The 17,799-nt window shown below is 51.5% G+C and overlaps 8 protein-coding genes and 1 non-coding gene across 9 annotated transcripts; 4 read left to right on the top strand and 5 right to left on the bottom strand.

Moving 5' to 3' along the window:
* Window positions 1-527: 527 nt before the first annotated feature.
* Window positions 528-1,008, top strand: BO72DRAFT_351252 (BTB/POZ domain-containing protein; the record flags this gene model as incomplete). Its single annotated transcript, XM_040940696.1, has 2 exons — window positions 528-656; window positions 709-1,008. Coding segments are annotated over 2 exons (429 nt in total), but the record flags the coding sequence as incomplete, so codon positions are not given.
* A 943-nt stretch (window positions 1,009-1,951) lies between these two features.
* On the top strand, window positions 1,952-3,207 carry BO72DRAFT_452393 (amidohydrolase family protein). The gene has a single exon (XM_040945714.1). It carries the CDS (start codon window positions 2,112-2,114, stop codon window positions 3,075-3,077), a length of 966 nt encoding a protein of 321 aa, XP_040796780.1. The 5' UTR covers window positions 1,952-2,111; the 3' UTR covers window positions 3,078-3,207.
* Window positions 3,208-3,325: 118 nt separating this feature from the next.
* On the bottom strand, window positions 3,326-5,925 carry BO72DRAFT_531634 (uncharacterized protein). The gene is made up of 9 exons (XM_040950381.1): window positions 5,587-5,925; window positions 5,491-5,530; window positions 4,941-5,420; window positions 4,769-4,893; window positions 4,526-4,720; window positions 4,235-4,473; window positions 4,101-4,157; window positions 3,917-4,000; window positions 3,326-3,831 (listed from the first exon to the last, which is right to left on the bottom strand). The coding sequence occupies exons 1-9, from the start codon at window positions 5,831-5,833 to the stop codon at window positions 3,514-3,516; spliced, it is 1,785 nt and encodes a 594-aa protein (XP_040796779.1). The 5' UTR covers window positions 5,834-5,925; the 3' UTR covers window positions 3,326-3,513.
* Window positions 5,926-6,610: 685 nt separating this feature from the next.
* Window positions 6,611-8,055, bottom strand: BO72DRAFT_531633 (putative MFS transporter; the record flags this gene model as incomplete). Its single annotated transcript, XM_040950380.1, has 3 exons — window positions 6,611-7,516; window positions 7,587-7,820; window positions 7,867-8,055. The coding sequence occupies 3 exons, from the start codon at window positions 8,053-8,055 to the stop codon at window positions 6,611-6,613; spliced, it is 1,329 nt and encodes a 442-aa protein (XP_040796778.1).
* Window positions 8,056-10,279: 2,224 nt separating this feature from the next.
* Window positions 10,280-12,355, top strand: BO72DRAFT_480755 (OSBP family protein). Its single transcript, XM_040947649.1, has 4 exons — window positions 10,280-10,557; window positions 10,685-11,010; window positions 11,062-11,116; window positions 11,177-12,355. The coding sequence occupies exons 1-4, from the start codon at window positions 10,489-10,491 to the stop codon at window positions 11,969-11,971; spliced, it is 1,245 nt and encodes a 414-aa protein (XP_040796777.1). The 5' UTR covers window positions 10,280-10,488; the 3' UTR covers window positions 11,972-12,355.
* Window positions 12,356-12,480: 125 nt separating this feature from the next.
* BO72DRAFT_489529 (RTA1 domain-containing protein) lies at window positions 12,481-13,657 on the bottom strand. The gene is made up of 2 exons (XM_040948093.1): window positions 13,296-13,657; window positions 12,481-13,252 (listed from the first exon to the last, which is right to left on the bottom strand). Exons 1-2 carry the CDS (start codon window positions 13,465-13,467, stop codon window positions 12,507-12,509), a joined length of 918 nt encoding a protein of 305 aa, XP_040796776.1. The 5' UTR covers window positions 13,468-13,657; the 3' UTR covers window positions 12,481-12,506.
* A 206-nt stretch (window positions 13,658-13,863) lies between these two features.
* On the top strand, window positions 13,864-15,406 carry BO72DRAFT_414084 (uncharacterized protein; the record flags this gene model as incomplete). Its single annotated transcript, XM_040942528.1, has 2 exons — window positions 13,864-14,227; window positions 14,294-15,406. Coding segments are annotated over exons 1-2 (1,188 nt in total), but the record flags the coding sequence as incomplete, so codon positions are not given.
* Window positions 15,407-15,639: 233 nt separating this feature from the next.
* On the bottom strand, window positions 15,640-15,710 carry BO72DRAFT_t265. The gene has a single exon. It is a non-coding gene; the product is annotated as a tRNA-His (tRNA).
* An 822-nt stretch (window positions 15,711-16,532) lies between these two features.
* BO72DRAFT_452389 (uncharacterized protein) lies at window positions 16,533-16,892 on the bottom strand. The gene has a single exon (XM_040945713.1). It carries the CDS (start codon window positions 16,876-16,878, stop codon window positions 16,660-16,662), a length of 219 nt encoding a protein of 72 aa, XP_040796774.1. The 5' UTR covers window positions 16,879-16,892; the 3' UTR covers window positions 16,533-16,659.
* Between the last annotated feature and the right edge of the window lie 907 nt (window positions 16,893-17,799).

The raw sequence follows: 17,799 nt of genomic DNA, 5'->3' as shown, positions 1-17,799 counted from the left end.
GATTTCTTCATTCCTAGCCAATTCCATGAATCTCAAGGCATCGAGCTTTGCTCTTTGAGCCAGTAATTCCATCAGTATCACGTCTTATATCAACAGATCAAGGTCTACTTCTCTGATCGAAATAGCTTCAGAAGAACTGTATAGCCTAATATTCACAGGAGACGACACTTACCCTATTGAGGCGGCTTACCAAAGAGGAATTTAGTTACGCCAGTTAGGCCGAGTCAATAATTCACCTAGTGAACACTTTCAGGGCACTAGAAAATTGTCCTTATCCCGACACCCACCCCTACATCTCCCTCCAGAAACAATTCTGAAGGCAGACAGCCCAGTCATCGAACACCTGAGTCTCTGTCATTTTTCAACCAGCCGACAAGAATGGCTTCCTCCGATCAGGATCAGAAGTCTGTTGATGTCAAAGACGATGTTAAGCCGGAGCAGCCAGGAGATCTGTTGGCCAGCATCAAGAAGTAGGTATCTCTGTCACCCCGTCAGCAATTGACTCAGGAGATGAGTCTGATCTAATCAGGTACTACTCATCATCGGAGTTCTCCGATCTGGCCGTTCACACCCTTGATCAAGATTTCAAGGTTCATCGGGTAGTCGTCTGTGGGCAGTCCGAATATTTCTCCCGTCTCTTCCAGGGTACATGGCTGGTAGGTTCTCATGTGCCTGAGCAACAGAAATCAACACTCTAACTACTTGTAGGAAGCAAAGGAGAGCGAAATTCACCTCAAGGAAGACGATCCCCGCGCGATAGAAGCAATGTTTCAGTTTATGTACGGATTCGAATACGACAGCAGCGGCAGTGACCAAGGCCGCACATCGCCCATGCTGTTGAATGTCAAGGTCTATCAGGTCGCGGAGAAATACCAAGTTCGCCAGCTTAAGGACCGCGCAAGAGAGAAGTTCAAGTCTATCGTGGAGGCTTGCTGGCAGATGGACGACTTTCCCGTTGCTATCGAAGAGGCATACAAACGTACCACGAAGGAGGACAGGGGTCTCCGGGACATTCTTGTGAGGACTTCTCAGAAACACATCGAGGACCTGGAAGCTAGCGAGGATTTTCGACTTGTTCTTGGGGGCACTGCTGGCTTTGCTGCGGATCTTATCCAGGTATTGGTCCAGGATGACGTCAAGAAACCAGGGATAAAGCTCAAGTGCAACAACTGCCTGGTCGAGTATTATTTGGAGACGGCTTACGCAAAAGCCACACAGTTCTGTCCATTTTGTGGCGCTCGGTAGAATCCCGCACCATGTTCGTGCAGTGAGGTTTCTTTCGACTGCTTGGATCTTATCTTGTTGACCTTGTCTTGAACTGACAAAAAGAGCCGGTTGTTTCAATGATGGTATCATTTCATCAGAAGTTCCATTGCTGCAGATGACAGTCAAAATGAAACATACAGATAAGATTGGTGGTAGTACAACACCTAGACTGAAGTCTTTCAAGCCCTGGACAGCACACTTCCCTTTGTCTTTTCTTTCTTGGAAGTCTTCTCCGAGACAACTCTAGATATTGCATCAACCAGTATCGAAGGTGGTATCGTTGACATCCGAGCAATTTTACCCTCTTTACCAGAAAAACTTACTACCAGACCGGTGCTCTATACTATATCGAGCGGAGCACTTGAGGACAAACTGGCGCATACTCTAGCCCGGTGACGGCACAGAGTCCGGACAACTTCACTAGACCTTGAATCCATGCCAGTGAGGTCAGATTATCCTCTTCAACAAATTTTGTTGTTCTATTCTGAATCAAGTTGAGCGAGTGGTAATGTCTAGACAGTTAACTTAAAACGGGGCTAAACGGCGATAAGAGACCTCTTTCTCCGATCCTTATACTCCGCCTCCAAGCACCTTTTCACCTGAAGGATCCCCCTACATGGCACTAGCCACGGTTTAAGAACTAAACTTCATACCTAGACTGGCCCGTACTGGCCCATGTTTGCCAGTCACAGCGACCGTCCTTCACCACCCGGACTTACTCGGGTCGGACTTAGCACCATGATGTAGTATTTGACCACGATAGAACCCACTTCAACAAGCCAAACTTGTTGCTACACGCACAACTTTCCCATCCACGACTAAGTAATAACACAAATATCGCAACCATGATCCCACTAATCACCCTCGAAGAACACTACATCTCGCGCCAAGTGAGCGAAGCCAGCCCCACAGCCAAAGCCCACTACGCCGCGTTTCCGCCGCACATCCGCGGGAAGCTGGAGTCGCTGGGCGACGAGCGCATCCAAGACCTCGACGCCGGCAACGTCTCCCTCCAAGTGCTCTCGCACGGGCCGGGCGACATCAGCGCCGCACTCTGCACCGCCGTGAACGACGACCTGGCCGCCGCCATCCGGAACCACCCGACCCGACTCGCCGGGTTCGCGATGCTGCCGATGAGCGAGCCCGCCGCCGCCGCGGCGGAGCTGGAGCGATGCGTGAACGAGCTGGGGTTCGTGGGTGCGCTGATCGAGAACCACACCAACGGACAATTCTACGACGACGAGCGCTTCTGGCCGGTCTTCGCGGAAGCACAGGCGCTCGACGTGCCGCTCTACCTCCATCCGACCTTCGCCGCCGACTCCATGATGGAGTATCACAGGGGCAACTATGACGAGTCGGTCGCGCTGGCGCTGAGTGCTTACGGCTGGGCCTGGCACACGGAGACGGGCCTGCATGTCCTCCGGCTCTACGCCAGTGGGGTCTTCGATCGGTATCCGCGGTTGAAGGTCGTCCTTGGCCATATGGGCGAGATGCTGCCCTTCCAGCTCGAGCGCGTGTTCCCGGTAGCTGAGAGGTGGGGCAGGGAGAGGAGCTTCCGCGAGGTCTGGAGGGACAACATCTGGGTCACGACTAGTGGCATGTTCTCGTTGACGCCGTTGGCGTGTCTCCTGAAGATGACCGCGATTGAGCATGTGCTGTACAGCGTTGACTATCCCTTCTCGACGAATGAGAGGGGTCTGGCGTTTTTTAAGGAGATTGAGGACAGTGGTCTCATCGCGGGCGAGAACCTGGAGTTGTTTGCCTATCGGAATGCGGAGAACCTACTGGGGGTTAAAGTAAGGACGTCGTGACTGATAGTTGAGTTGTTGGTTGGTTGGTGTACTCATACATCTAAGTGCTAAGGCAATTCGGCGGCAGCTCTCGTTGCGGTGGCCCTACGTGTCTTGCCTTCTTTCCGTAAATGCGTAATGTTAAACAGGGCTATACGTGTAAAATCAATCTAGTTTGTCTGCTGGTATGTATGCATCACTAGCCTAGACTTGCCTTCCTGCCGGATTGCGTTGTACAGTACATAAGCAGGTTAATTGGACTTCTTGGTGCTATTCTTCATGCAAAGCAGCTTTCTATACTGGTTTCTGCTGTGGCCTGTGATACTATCGAAATTATCCCTCATTCTCAGGTCTTCCAGGATACAAATGTTCGTTCCATACCAATGAACTCTACGCGTAGTGTGTCTGTATCTGTACCAAGTGTGCAGTGTGTACTGTACCATACTCTAGACTCTACTCAACGCGGCCCATCATTACCAGCTCCCCTTTCCATCGAACTTCCTTCTGCTCCTTCCACGACCTCCGCATTAATACTGACAGGTCCCTTGACCGTCTTTCCAGTCTTCCGCCCTGCCCCTCCCAAGTCCGACCCCGGAGCAACAGCAGCGTGCTCCTCCACGAATCGCCTCCCATCCTCCCTCCCCTTCTCCACATCCACGAACATGATCGCCACCATCGCTGCCGCACAAATCGCAAACAAAAACGGGAATCCCATCCAGTTGTTCTGGGTGTCATTGATGATGGCCTGGACGACATTCGGGCCGATAATAGAGGACTAGATGCCATGCCATGAAAGAGTCAGTCATTAGTAATATGTTGTGGGTGGCTTTTGGGAGGGGAACTAGGATAGTGGTTCTTACCGCGCGATTGGTGATCCCGAAGAGAGCGAAAAACATGTTGTCGTAGCCGGGCGGCATGAGTTCGCTGATCATGGTTTGGGCATACTGAAGGAATGAATCTGTAAGTGGGCTTCTTCTTCTTCGTTGATTATACCGCAGAGACGGAACATTCGGGGCTCCTAGGACAGGGGTAGAGGGAGCTTACGGCGTAGTATGGGGCTTGGAACAGGCCGAAGATGGCATTGTAGAGATAGAACTCCCACTGAAGGTATAGGAGCGTCTTGTTAGTGTTTTTTTTTTTTTTTGCTTTGAAAGAAACCTTCTGGAAGTGGGACATACCCGGTGATGATATCCAATGCGCTTGGTCCATAGACCCAGCATTCCCCAGAAGGGAATGAGAACAGTAAAGAAGTTTGTGATGAGGAACATGGGTTTTGTGCGGATCTTGAAGTACTTTTGGATGTACCAGAAGCCGAATGTGGAGGCTATCGAGCATGCAGCTTGGGCTATGCCCAGGTATGTAACTTGGATGAAGGAGAATGCCACGAAGTCATTTTGAATGATCGAAACTAGGGTGCCTATAGCGGAGAACTCAGCAAGCAGAAACTAGGCAGATTGGATCTTACTAACCCGTGGTGTTGAGGCCATCTGCGAGGAGAAAGTATGCCACGAAGTAGAGAAAGGTCTGCGGCAAGGACCGGACCTTACGCAGCGCAAGCCAGATTTGCTTGAAACCAATAGTAGCGTAGCTTGATCCTTCAGGGATCCTAGGGCCGGGGCGTTTCTGCTGGAAGATAAACCACCAAATTCCCAGAATCACCCAGTCTGGTTTGGTCAGCATCCGCCTTCAAACGCGATGGGTAGGAGACCGACATGAGTTTGTCAAGCAAAGCGCAAGGTTGTTCGAGAAAGAATGATTTTGAAGAGGCAAAAGTACGCTCAGATTCAATACCAATACTGCCAAGTATCCGATGTTGCTGTGTGCAGTCGAAACGTTGCTAGTATCTGTTAGCTGCCAACTCAGTAATACAAAGAGCGCCCATACCTGATGTGATTCCGCTCCAGTGACTCAATTGCGTCGTATTCCCTTTGGCTGATTTTTTCCTCCTTCAAGTCCTGGCGGGCTCTTTGGACATGCGGCATATGGCGCGCGAGCCTCGGAAACACGGCTGCATAGAAGACTAGTGTTGCGCCATATGCGACGTAGGAGATCACGTAAAGGCCCATCGCTGTAGGCCATTGATCAGAGTGCCGAATGGACATCATAGCGTACTGCATGGCCCAGCAAATCACGGTCAAGACTAAAAGCAACCAGCGACCGAAGGAGCCGTAGTCCGCTGCGCTGCCGAGCCAGACAAATGTCACAGTCATGAACGTGAAGCTCAGCCCGTTGGCAATCAGAACAACAGAGGAGACAGAACGAACTCCCCCGGCCCATGGAACGACACAAGGTGAGTTATCTGTGCATGGCTTGCGAGAGTTGGTGTCTGGCTGCCACCCAGCACCATTGAGCGCCCATTGAAAGCTGGTGGAAACATGATATTAGCTCAAGTTCTTGGGGGCATGATCAGCCTGGCAGGATGGGGTAAACAAACAGTGTTTGAGTGTAAGAGCCAGGGCCAACTCCGTTATCGCCTGGTATGCGAGCTGTTAGTGATGGGTTGCTGCGTATGGCGATGGAGACGATTTACCATTGTAGTACAGATAGTATGACCAGAGCTCTCTGCGAGTCGTTGTGGGCTGTTCGAACGTGTCTTCTGCTCCGAAGACATGTTCAATATCGGCTGTACTGTGAGATGAGTGCTCTGGAGATAAGGGCGTAGTCGCCTCGTGGTCAGTATGCTTGTTGGTGGAGCTGGGATCGCGCTCGGCGCTGCTCTCGTTTCTGGCGTCCGTCAAGGAGACTCGTGAACTTATGCGGTGCGTCGAGCGTGTCATCTTGAGCTTGTGCTCTGATAGAATAGTATGCTTAAGCTGTCTCCAATTGATAATTGATGTGGAGTATTGAGATAAGGAGAGGGAAGGGATGAGGAATGCCGAACAAGGATGCACGACCGGCAGGTATTGATTGATTGTGATTCAACCCCGCAGAGACGCCTCGGGCAATCCTAGCTCGTCGCCTGCAGTTGACTTACCTTGGTTTCTGGAAACCACTCTGAAACTGGTTGTATACAAAATAATTATATGTGATTTATTCCCAACATATTTATTTTCTGGAGGCAAAATGGAGAAGCGAGAGGTTAGTATAAACTACTAGTTATACAAGCAAGCTTTCATAGCCGATTCAATCACACATCACAAGACGACTCTGTTCCTCCTCTGCTCAGCTAGTGACTCTGCTTATCTTTTTAGGTCTACCCTTCTTGACCTGTGAAATCCATGAGAAGAACTTAAAATCAATTAAAAGATTTATACTTGTCAATGATTAAAGAAGTAGATGAGGAATTGATTCGGTTACATGAGGCTATCGGAGGAACTAGCTAAAAACCGGCGATCCAAGCAGGAAGACCTTTGTCAGTCAGATTAACAACCTTGTTCGCTAGATGCAGCTTGTAGAAAATCTCTCTGTGTGTAGAAGTAGCCACCCAAGCCATTTGCTGTAGTTCCTGGCCTTCGATCACCAAATGAAGCTCTTGGAAAGTTGTAATTCAGCTGGTCAGGGAGGGAGGGCCTGATTAGGATCCATATATGTCACATAGACTATTAACTACCAAGTTACACATTATCCAGGACCTGTCTCATTGACTTCTCCCCGGCCTGCTGCCCCTTCCTCCGATCAACAGCCTCCCTCCACCTCACCCCAAACACGGCCGTCAACCACACCGCACCACCCGCACCAACCAAGAACAGAGCGGAGATCGTGTTGAACCAGCCGGCCCCAACCACCTTGATGGCCGGCATCGCCACCCCCGTCCCCAGCGCCGCAAACACATACCGAAAGGCATAGTTCGCCCCAACCACCTCCGCACTCCGCCCTTGCTCTTGTATCACGTCCAAACAGTACGTATTCAAGCTGGGGAAACAGAAGATCTGTGCGACGCCTTGAACGAACATAAGAACCACTGGAAGCGGAATGCCGCCGACGCCGGCGTCCACCATCCACCCATAGATCAACACGCAAGCAGGACTGGCGATGCAGATGAAGGGCAGGCAGGAGCGGAGCCGGTCCTCGGGGATACGCTGCCCTTGCCTCCGGCGGATGTAGTAGCGGGCGATGCGGTCAGTGTAGTGGCCGCTGAAAAAGGTCCCCGTCAGATAGCCCAAGCCGGCAGGGAGATACAACAGCCCGGCTTCGATGGGGCTGGTCAGGTGGAAGCGTGGGTTGAGGGTATGGCGGATCGGAGTCAGAAGGGCGTATTCATTCCACACCAGAGCACCTGCCGCGAGGCCGGTGCAGAGTATGTTTGGGTACGCGATTATTAGGTGGAGGATGCGGAAGGGCGAAGTTTGATGCCAGAGCTGTTGGGCTTGAGTGCGGAACGGTTGGCCGCGGAGAGAGAGGCTGGTTCTGTGGGCGATTGTTTCTGGGAGGATAGTTATGATTAGGACGGTTGCGCAGAGGCTGAGGGCGGAGAGGAGATAGAAGATTGTGCGCCAGGGGCAGAAGGTCATGATTATGCCCTGTGTGTGAGAGAGATTGTGTTAAAGAATTGTTTCTCACTGTGAAAGGCGCAAGTCGGTTGTCACTTACACCGAGGAAAGGACCCAGAGCAGGTCCGGTGAGGCTTCCAGAGAGTACCCAGCCAAGTGCGGAGGCTCGGGCTGTTGGTTCGTATATATCTCCGACAATGGCGTTGCCAATAACGAGGAAAGAGGTGCCTTGTAATGCGGCACATCCTCGGAAGATAAAGTAGGATACTAGGTTTGGGGCGAAGGCAGAGGCAACAGTGAACGCGCAGAAGAGGATTGAGCTTGTGATGAGAAGCTGCGCTCGTTAGCACGTAAGTCAAAATAGTCTCAATTGCACTTACAGGCCGGCGACCCCAGACTTGGCTTGCAGGGCCCCAAATAAGGGCGGAAACTCCCATACATCCGAGATAGAGAGAGTTGCTGGCGTATATGATATCCTGCGTGGTATCAAACGTCCTGGCGAGGTCCGCCACAGCCGTGAAAATGGCGGTGGATGAGATCGGGGCAAGAAATGCACAGTAAGAGAGCATGATAACGATTGAAACCCGCCGCGCAGGTGAAAGATAAACTACTTGGGGTACTCCGCTGTCATCTTCAACGCGGGACAAAGGATGATCTGAAGTATGGCTGGAGGCCTGCACCAGGGCTTGAGATGATCCATGGTGTATTTCCCGATCTGATCGAGGCCTGCGGGACCTCTGACATTCATATGGATCGACCTCCAAGGAGAATGATTGTAAGGAATCTTTGTCGAACATCTTACTATTGTGGAAGGAGAATGAAAGGAGCGGTGGGTGCAGCAATACATGTCATGAGTCGCCAATAAAGAACGGAATCTGCAAACACGCAGCAGTATGCTAAGGAGCGAATGGGTTCTGAGTTATGGATAACGTGAAATCAACTCAGGCATAGTCAAGGAAAGGACAGGACTGCAGAACACTCCCGTTCATCAAAGATTGAAATTATCAAATATGGATCTTGCAGCGACGAAGGAGCCATGAGCTTTTTAAACTAAGCGTAAACCTAAAGGTGATGATTCTTGTTTTCTTGCTAAGGGACGTTGCAAAAAGCATTGTTCCAACCTTCAGTGGGGCCTTTTTGTCTGGTTATCAGGATGAATGGGCCAGACCATTGAGTTGAACTAGCCCTAGGCAGCGCACGGGGCCGCATATCTCCCCGTTGGGAAACGGTCAGAGAAACTCTGCTTGATTTAGAACCTCATTCTGGATCGGATGGAAAGTTGGGCAATTGCGGATCCATTACAATCGTCGGCCTCAGGGACCCTCATAGCACCGAATCAGTCATAATTCCAGGATCGAAGCCGGGCCTTATAGCTTGATATTAGCAGGAACTGAGGGTCATGATCGACAAACAGACTGTAAATGGAGAGGATCTTAGACATATCCCTCACGTAGCATATGATGCCGGAGTGGCCATGCCTCATAGCTCAGGTAGTGCAACCATTCGTCGTGGAAGCTCTCTTTGAGACATTTCTTCGCATTGATTGAGTAAGCCAATATGCGAATACCCCCGTAACGAGCGAGTCATTTCACCAGGAAGGGGAAGTGATCCATCGTGTGGTGGGTAGGAGAATTCTCAGGAGAAGCATTTTCTCACGAGGACTTTCGGTCCTGACGATCATATCCACATCATCAGCACCTAGTCTCGATGTAGTTGATGGTGAAGGTAGCGTAGATTTCCTCGGAGATTAGGGACAGAAGAATCCAGCTTGTCGATCTTACCCGTACACCCGGATCGATCTTCTCTTCACGGGTCATAGCATTGATGATGTGAGAGGCAAAAGACCATGATCACCTGAGAGTTCTTTTCTCAGGCTTTCTAAGACTTGTCATGTCTGTCAAAGCTTCCTCTTTTTTTTTTGTCTCCCATGGCGGCGCCATGAAACGATAAGGTACGGAGTAGTCCAAGCGCGTTCCTGAAAAAAGGGAGGATGGAGATCCACCAGCAGGCATTTTACTGGCCTCTTTTTAAGGTTTTGCGGCCGGGCGTGTTGTGCCCCTTCCGTTTTCAGTTTGTTCCAGCCTGTGCTCACATACTACCTAGTATGTACTGTATGTATGGTACGGTATCCCGTGCAATATAATTCCTGAGTAGAAATAGCCGAGTTTGATGCCATACACCGGATGGTGACAATGAACTTCACTACGAAAGAAATACCTTGGGAGAAGCATGATGCTACCGGGTCTCCCGTCAACTCTAAGCATGCAGCGAGATCTGGAAAACACCTCAGATCCGATGCTCTTCATGGGGCGTTACACAATATGGCGGAAGAGGGCCGGATAAAGCCGTCTTCGGTAACTCGGATGGCCATGCGGTATGACATCTTTCCTTCCTTGAGTTCATCCATCCTCGATTTGCTTCTGCGCTCATTTCTGCGAGGGCTTCGTAGGTGGCTAGCAGGGGTCGGAGGACACGAGCGAATGGTGGGACTTGGTGTACTAGATTTCTCCGCAACGAAGCTTAGAAGCGTGCAGGCGGGAAAGAAGTGGGAGGAGAACCACCATTCGTGAAGAGGGGAAAATCTTTAAGAGTTCAGCCACAAATGATCGCATGGCAGATGATGTGAATGTCTGAGTGGTTCTGTTCAGCAGGTCATGGATCCGATGGGAGGCGAGGATGGAACTCGACAACTGGAAAAGGCCCAAGCCACCCAGATGACGTCGAGGCAACCACTGCACCGCACCGCATTTAACCCCTGCGCGCGGCTGGCTTGAATCGGGTTTAGCGGATAGTCTTGAATCTCCCCCCTTCCCCTCCTGCTCTTCCAAACCCACTCAACTTCCCCATGACATCTTAACTTCTCTTCTTTTCAACTTTCTCCATCCCCCACCCTATTGCTACTTTCTTGGCTACTTCCCCAAGACTTATATCCCCGCTACTTACCTTGGTGGTTTTTTTCCTTTTCATCTGCATCTAATTTCATCCTCTTCTTCGTCTAAAAAATGAGCTCCAAGGATCCACATAGCGGCGTTCCCGCCTCGAGCAAAGGCTCGTGGACAAGTTTCCTTAAGGTATGAAGAAGACACTAGGCAGCTATCTGCTATCTCCGTCGTATGCCGCTTCATTTTTCTGCCCTTGCCATCGAGACACGTTGTCAGAAACCAGTGACATCTCTAACCCATTGATTTCCGATTGTAGTCTATCGCTTCCTTCAATGGAGACCTTTCCTCCCTGACCGCACCCCCTTTCATCCTCTCCTCCACCTCCTTGACTGAGTATTCCGCCTACTGGGCCGAACACCCTGCTCTGTTCGTGGCTCCTGCCAAAGAAGCTGATCCCGAAAAGAGAGCATTGGCTGTCCTCAAGTGGTTCCTCAGCACACTTCACCAACAATACTGCAGCCGCAGTGAGAAGCTCGGCAGTGAGAAGAAGCCTCTCAACCCCTTCCTCGGAGAGCTGTTCCTGGGCAAGTGGGACTCGGATGCAGAGGTTGGTGAGACCAGCCTGATCAGTGAGCAGGTCAGGTATGTAGCCATGTCCCCAAATCCCTTGTAAGCTATGTTGACCATCCACAGCCATCACCCCCCTGCCACTGCCTACGCCATCCGGAACGAGAAGCACGGTGTCGAAGTAAGCTATCAAACATTCACATCAATTCCACTAGTCACATCTCTAATCAGCGTCCTCCAGCTCCAAGGATACAACGCCCAGAAGGCATCCTTCTCTAGCACCATCCAGATCAAGCAGATCGGCCACGCTCTTCTGACTCTCACTCCCCCCGGGGCCGACAAGAACGATGCCTCCCAGCAGGAGAAATATCTCATCACTCTTCCCGCCCTGCATATCGAATCCTTGATCTACGGTACGCCGTTCGTCGAGCTTGAGAAGACAACCCGCATCGCCAGCAGCACGGGTTACATTGCCAAGATCGACTACTCTGGCAAGGGTTGGTTGAGCGGCAAGAAGAACACCTTCAGCGCCATTCTCTACAAGGAGAGCGAGGGTGAGAAGAAGCCCCTGTACACCATTGACGGTCAGTGGTCGGACTCGTTCGTCATCAAGGATTCCAGAAAGCACGAGGTGGATAGATTCTCAGTCAAGGAAACCCAGACCACCCCCTTGACCTTGGCACCACTTGACCAGCAAGACCTCTACGAGAGCCGGCGGGCATGGCGAGACGTGGCGGCGGGCATTGAGCGAGGCGATATGGACGCTGTGTCCGTGTCTAAGTCCAAGATTGAGAATGCCCAGCGTGAGCTGCGCAAGGTTGAGAAGTCGGAGGGTCGTGAGTGGGAGCGTCGGTTCTTCAAGCGTGTCAACGAGAGCGAAGATGAAGCTTTCCAGCAGCTTGGCCCCAAGCTCGGCCTTACCTCCCTGGAGAGTGACAAGACAGGCGGTGTCTGGCGGTTTGACTCGGCCAAGGCAACCGACGCCAAGCCACCTTACCATGCAACTGGAGGCGAGGGCCTGGGTGTCACTGCATAAACAGGATATTGATTGCGAAGCTAATGGCTAGTTCTCCCTTGGTCTGCGTGGTCGGATAGGGTGGTGAAATTAGCAGGGATGATTACCATCATAGATTGCGTTCTCTTTCTATTTCTCTTCGTTTTCTCTTTCTTTCCTTGCTCTGTTTCGGGGGTTTTGGTATCTGTATATAGAACAACAGCGAGAACTGGATAGTTCCTAGACCAAGCCGGCAGATTACTCTTCTGCTTCTGGTTCGCGGGTCACGTCGACCATTTGAAGGACAGGTCTTCGTCAGAAAATGAATTGAATCCTGACATCCAGTCAACATCCAGTCGGCCACAACAGTGGTCCGAGCGATTATTGTTACCTGATTTTCCAGACTATTGATAAACAATGCAGGCGAATTTCATGAAGCAAATCGACTCTTATAGTGAGTAAAGCTCTGTTCTCGCTAACAATTCTAAGAGAGACACAATGAGAAACAGACTCATAACACAGAAACTAAGAAACAGATCATTACCCATAAGAATAGCACCACCGCACCTCAGGAGGCCTATACTATCCTTTCTTCATCCATCTCCACTTCATACCCCAACTTCTCCTCCACAAGTTCCCCGGGGAACCCCACGGCCCAAATGACCATCACGGACCACATCAAGACACTGTCAAAGACATACAGCGTCCACTCATGCGTCAGAATATACCCATGCATTCCCATGGCGTACTCGATGACACGAAAGATCGACCGGACCAGAATCAGCGCACTGACCGCATACAGCATATACATCAAGCGATCCAACGGGCGGCCGTACTGGCTCAGCCGGATCTGTTGCTGGCTGTGCTGCTGCTGCGCCTTCACCCGCCGGTGGAACACCAGCGCCACGACGATGAAGAACGAGAACATGATCACCTGGATCAGCAAGCCGACCACGGTGATCGCCTTGGCCGTCGTCTGGCCCGTCGACCGCACCATCAGCCCCACGCCGCTCCCCTGCACGATGAACGAGAGGATGTCACTGGCGACGAACAGCTTGGTGAGGTGCTTGGGCGGGATGAGCGAGACACTTTTGGCCTTGGGCTCGGTGGCGGCCGTGAGTCGCTGGGGCAGACTGCGGATGATGCGGCCTAGGGTCATGTAGACGGTTGCGGCGAACAGGACGGGGCCCAGCAGGATGAGCACGCTTTGGATCGCGTAGAGGCCGATCGAGGCCGTGTTGGAGTAGTTCAGGATCCGCACGATGTAGCCGACGATCTCGACTGTTGTGGGGGAAGCGTGTAAGCAACGGTTGTCATCGGAGGCTGTTGGATCGTATGGGATATGAGGGGGGGGAGGGGAACTTACATATACCGCCGATGCTGAAGGAGATGTTGTACCATGCTCGAGTCTGGAAGAGCTTGAAGAACAGATAACAGGTTACCAGTCCAAACAGAACGGCGAAGATCGCGGCCGCGGGAATGGAAGGCAGGTATGTCCAGAGGTAATAGCCTCCTTCTAAGGGTTTGAGTTGTGCCATCTTGAGGGAGGGGGGGGCCTGATGCACACCCGGCTAACTATAGCGATCGGCTAGGTATGGTAGGTCCGAGTGGTTGGGATGATAGAATTGGAGCATCTTGTCTCCTTTGCCGGCCATTGTGGTATATATATAGGGGACTGGACCCCCGCAAAAGCATTGCTGTTAATTTGGGCGCAAGTGGAAATTTCTGAGGGCTGAATACGCGTATAGAAAGGAGGATAGAGTGGTTCGTCGGCCATTGAGGAGACGGTTGGCTACCGAGTATATTACCCGATCTGGTCTGAAATAATAGAAAGTGGTCTGTGCATACGCGTATTTCTCAAAGGGGCAGGTCCCTGAAATCGGGACCTCGGACTACCGACCTCGGACCTAACGCCCGTGCACAATCGTATCTTATTCTTTGCTCAGCTTAGTATCAAATTTCCTCATCTGCTCGTTCTGCGGTCTAGGTCTCTACCTAATTTTCTGATGCGATAAAAATAGGCCGCCTGCATCTTCATAGGTTCATTTCGGCTGCTGCCTGAGCCTCAACTTTTAAGCTTATCGGCAGACGTCGCCGGGTGCGATACTTTACCGTTGTTGGCCCACAATCCTTCCCCCCATGCCCACCCTTCCAAACATCCCCAGAGGAGATACTGCATAGACGATCTGCCTATTCTGGATGATGTAAACCTGCGTCGGAAACATGACAGTCATGCCGCGTAGGACACACCGAAAATCGCGCAATGGCTGTCTTGAATGTAAAAGACGTCATATTAAAGTAGGTGCGAATCTCTACAGAAACTTTCCACGGGCTTACCACATCGGCTAAACGCTGCTCATCTAGTGCGACGAGAAACATCCGCTCTGCGGCAACTGCCGCAGTTCGGAACGTGTCTGCGAATACGCGGATCGGTTCAGGAGCAGCACGACCAGATCCGAACGCAGTAATGCCTCGACTCCGACCAACGCCGGGCCAAGTCCTGGGGTTAATCCCTCGACACCACGGCCTCCTGGTGAGCAGCCTGCAGCAGAGCCGATGACAACATCATGCTCTGAGGATCAGCCCGTCAACATGGTTCACGCCGAACTCCTCTTCAATCTCGTCACGGAGGCGATTCCCTCCCTCGGCGAGATCGCCCTCTTCGGGAGCCTGTCCCCGGACCTCATGCGCGTCGGGATATCGACCCCTTACCTGATCAATGAACTGCTGGCCCTCAGCGCTCTGCACTCTAGTATAGTCCGGCCCGCTGAGCGCGAGCGGTACCGCCGCCACGCCGCCCAGCTCCAGACGCACGCGCTGGAGATCTTAGGGCAGGAGCGCCGAGACGTCACGCAGGAGACCTGTGTCCCGTTATTTATCTTCTCGTCCACGCTCGGCCTGCATATGCTCTGTGACACTGTGATCTACCGGGAGGAGTCCAGTTTCGATGCTTTCCTCAACCAATTCGTGCACTATCTCAAACTACACCGGGGCGTGCGGGCCATCACCTCGGAGGCGTGGGAAGCGTTGCGCGGGTCGATACTGCAGCCAATGCTCCAGTACGGTCAGGAGAAGTTCGCGTGGGATGCGGACCTGGGGCCCGAGTGCCAGCGGATCATGGATCTGATCGAGGCGGCACGACTGGGCGAGAAGACCACCGCGGTCTATCGGCAGGCGGTGCGTGCGTTGCAGATCTCGATCCATGCGACGGGGGTGACAGACGCTGACCCGAGGGTCAAGTTCGTCGGCGGGGTTACTGGGTGGCCCGTCATTGTGGGGGTGGAGTACATCGAGATGTTGGAGCTGCGCCGCCCAGAGGCACTGGTCATTTTGGCGTCCTACGGTGTGATTCTGCATCAGGCGCGGCATGTATGGGCGTTTGGCGATGGGGGTCGATTCCTGATTGAGACCATTCAGGCGCATCTGGGTTCCCAGTGGGAGACATGGCTGGAGTGGCCAAGTAGGGTACTAAAGGAGTCTAGGGGGTGAAAAGTACGATTTCTGCATTGTATATATGTCTGGTTGTGGTACCCTTCTATGGTTGAGGAGGGACCAGGGGGGGGGGTATGTCCCTCTTTTCGTTCGTGTTCATTTTTTATCGGCGGGATTCATTAGGTAGACCTGAGGTGGAAAGAAGGTACGTAGACTAGTCGTCAGCATAGTCTGCGATGAAGTGGTGACAAAAAACAAATTAGCAACGAAAAAGAAAGTGGCGCTGCCCGGAATCGAACCGGGGCTGGCACGGCCACAACGTGACGTCATACCACTAGACCACAGCACCTGATGTTGTGATTATGGCACTATTTTTGTGCAATATATTCCCTGAATATATTTGAGACCAAGAACTCAACTCTTCCGCAACATAGGTCATCAATCGAGAACAATAGTCATTATATACATCTATTGAGTCCATTCCTTGATCGGATGGCTGGACTCCTCTTATTGAATCGGTACTTTCACTTGCCCTGACCACAGTCCTACCCAGGCTACTGCCGCATTCAAAGCACCGAGGTCAACTGTCCGGGCTTCCACGGTGCTCTTGACCACAGTATATATCTCGGCCACTGGGAGTCACCTGAACCACTAGCTACATCAGCCAGGGCGTTAATGATAACCCTCACCTGCGGAGTCATATGAAGAGTAGAAGGGATATTATGGCCATACAGCCGGAAACCAACCAAAGATACCCAACGAGACCAGGAGTGATTTGTGACGGGCTGGTACCCGCTCGCCCAGAGTCAGAACCACTAGCCCCGCAATACTTCATCTCGTCTGCCCCGACTATTGCCTAGCACCTACCACCGACCTCGACCTCAAATGTACCAACGATGTAGCGATAGAGAACGAGAGAGACCTTGGCCCATAAGACTCCCGAGCCCCGTCCTAAGTATAGATCCGAACATGCACAAATTGTGCAAAGTGAAGCACAACATCACAACCAATGACCCAACCACCCACAAAGAACCAGAACAAGTGACCATCGGAAAGGAAAGACAAGAAAGACAACGGCAAAAAGGTAGGAGAAATGACGAGAGAAAAGTGTACCTTCAAGTACCCCCCCCCCCTTCCCTCGCCCAATATCCCTATATCTGGTCTAGAGAGGCAAAACCCCAATATGCGAACAGGAAGACCAGGATTGTGTCACTGAGAGAAAAGACAATGCTTGAAGACTTCACCCATTTGGTGCCTACGGACTAGATGCCGACATGAATTCGATATGAAGTGCGCGTTCATATGGGTCGAATGCGCGATCTCCCGTGTGATGCCGAGTGCGGTGCGGGTTGGCATTCTGCGGCTTCTAGAAGAAAGTAAGGCACAGCAGATGAAACGGGGGATATAGATAAGACGATAGAAACCAAGCGGAATGACACAAGGAGATGGCTGATGGCCACGAGGAGAGAAAGAGAGAGGCGAGGGAGAGGAAGAAGTAGCGGAGGCCGAGAAGCCATGAAGCTCTCCATACAAGGGAGGGCGAGAGTGAGCAAACAAGCAAGCCAATGTGAATCTGAGGTTCGGGATACACTTTCAATGGCGCCAAGCTGCCGAGTGAATAGACCTCGGATGGTACGGCCTGCAGGATAATCGTGCATCAATGTTACAGACCGTAAGCGTACGACGACAACCCTCCACCTACAAGACCCCGATGAGCACAACTCATATGAACGTGACCTCCGAAACTCTTTTTGATCGAAGCAAAGCTCGCTGTTTCCGTTGTACCATAATGCACATATATGTTACCCGTCATTGCCCACATTGCCCATTTACTTCATACATCAGATCAAATCCCCGGTGACAAACGCCGCCCCATTTCAATTCATTGCATTCTCGAAACCCCATCCTGTGCCCTAATCCAGCCAAATTGCATAAATGATGTCCCAGCCAAACCCCAAGAAAGAAGTAGTACAGGAAGCGAAAAAGTATGCAAAGTCGACAAGAGCAAGAGCTTAAGCGGGAAAGGTTTTTTTCGTAGGCCAGACACCGAGTTGAATGTAGAGGGAGAAAAAAAAAGGAAATTCGCGAGGGAAACCATCAAGAGTCAGTTGAAGGACATCGGCAGATGTCGTGAACCATGAGAGGAGAAAAGAGCAAAGCATCAGAAACACAAAGAGCAAACGTTTTTTTTCCATTCAGTACATCGTGAGTGCAACCCCGCGGGGGAAATCAACCAAAGAAGCAACCAGCCAAGCTCTCGTGGAGAGTACAGATTACACCGTGAGGAGAACATAAAAGGGGAAATATGTGTTAACAGGTGGCATATAAAATGAGATATTTCCCTTACCGAGGTTTGCCGTACCCCAAGATTAATGGCAAAGAAAATAAAAAGCAAAGGGAAAAGCAAGGGGAAAGAGCCAATGTAGATTTGATCACCA

The sequence above is a fragment of the Aspergillus fijiensis genome (genome assembly GCF_003184825.1).
Source record: "Aspergillus fijiensis CBS 313.89 unplaced genomic scaffold BO72scaffold_69, whole genome shotgun sequence".
Taxonomy (NCBI): domain Eukaryota; kingdom Fungi; phylum Ascomycota; class Eurotiomycetes; order Eurotiales; family Aspergillaceae; genus Aspergillus; species Aspergillus fijiensis.
The sequence above is the reverse complement of the archived record's forward strand: the minus strand, read 5'-3'. Positions and strand labels throughout refer to the sequence as shown.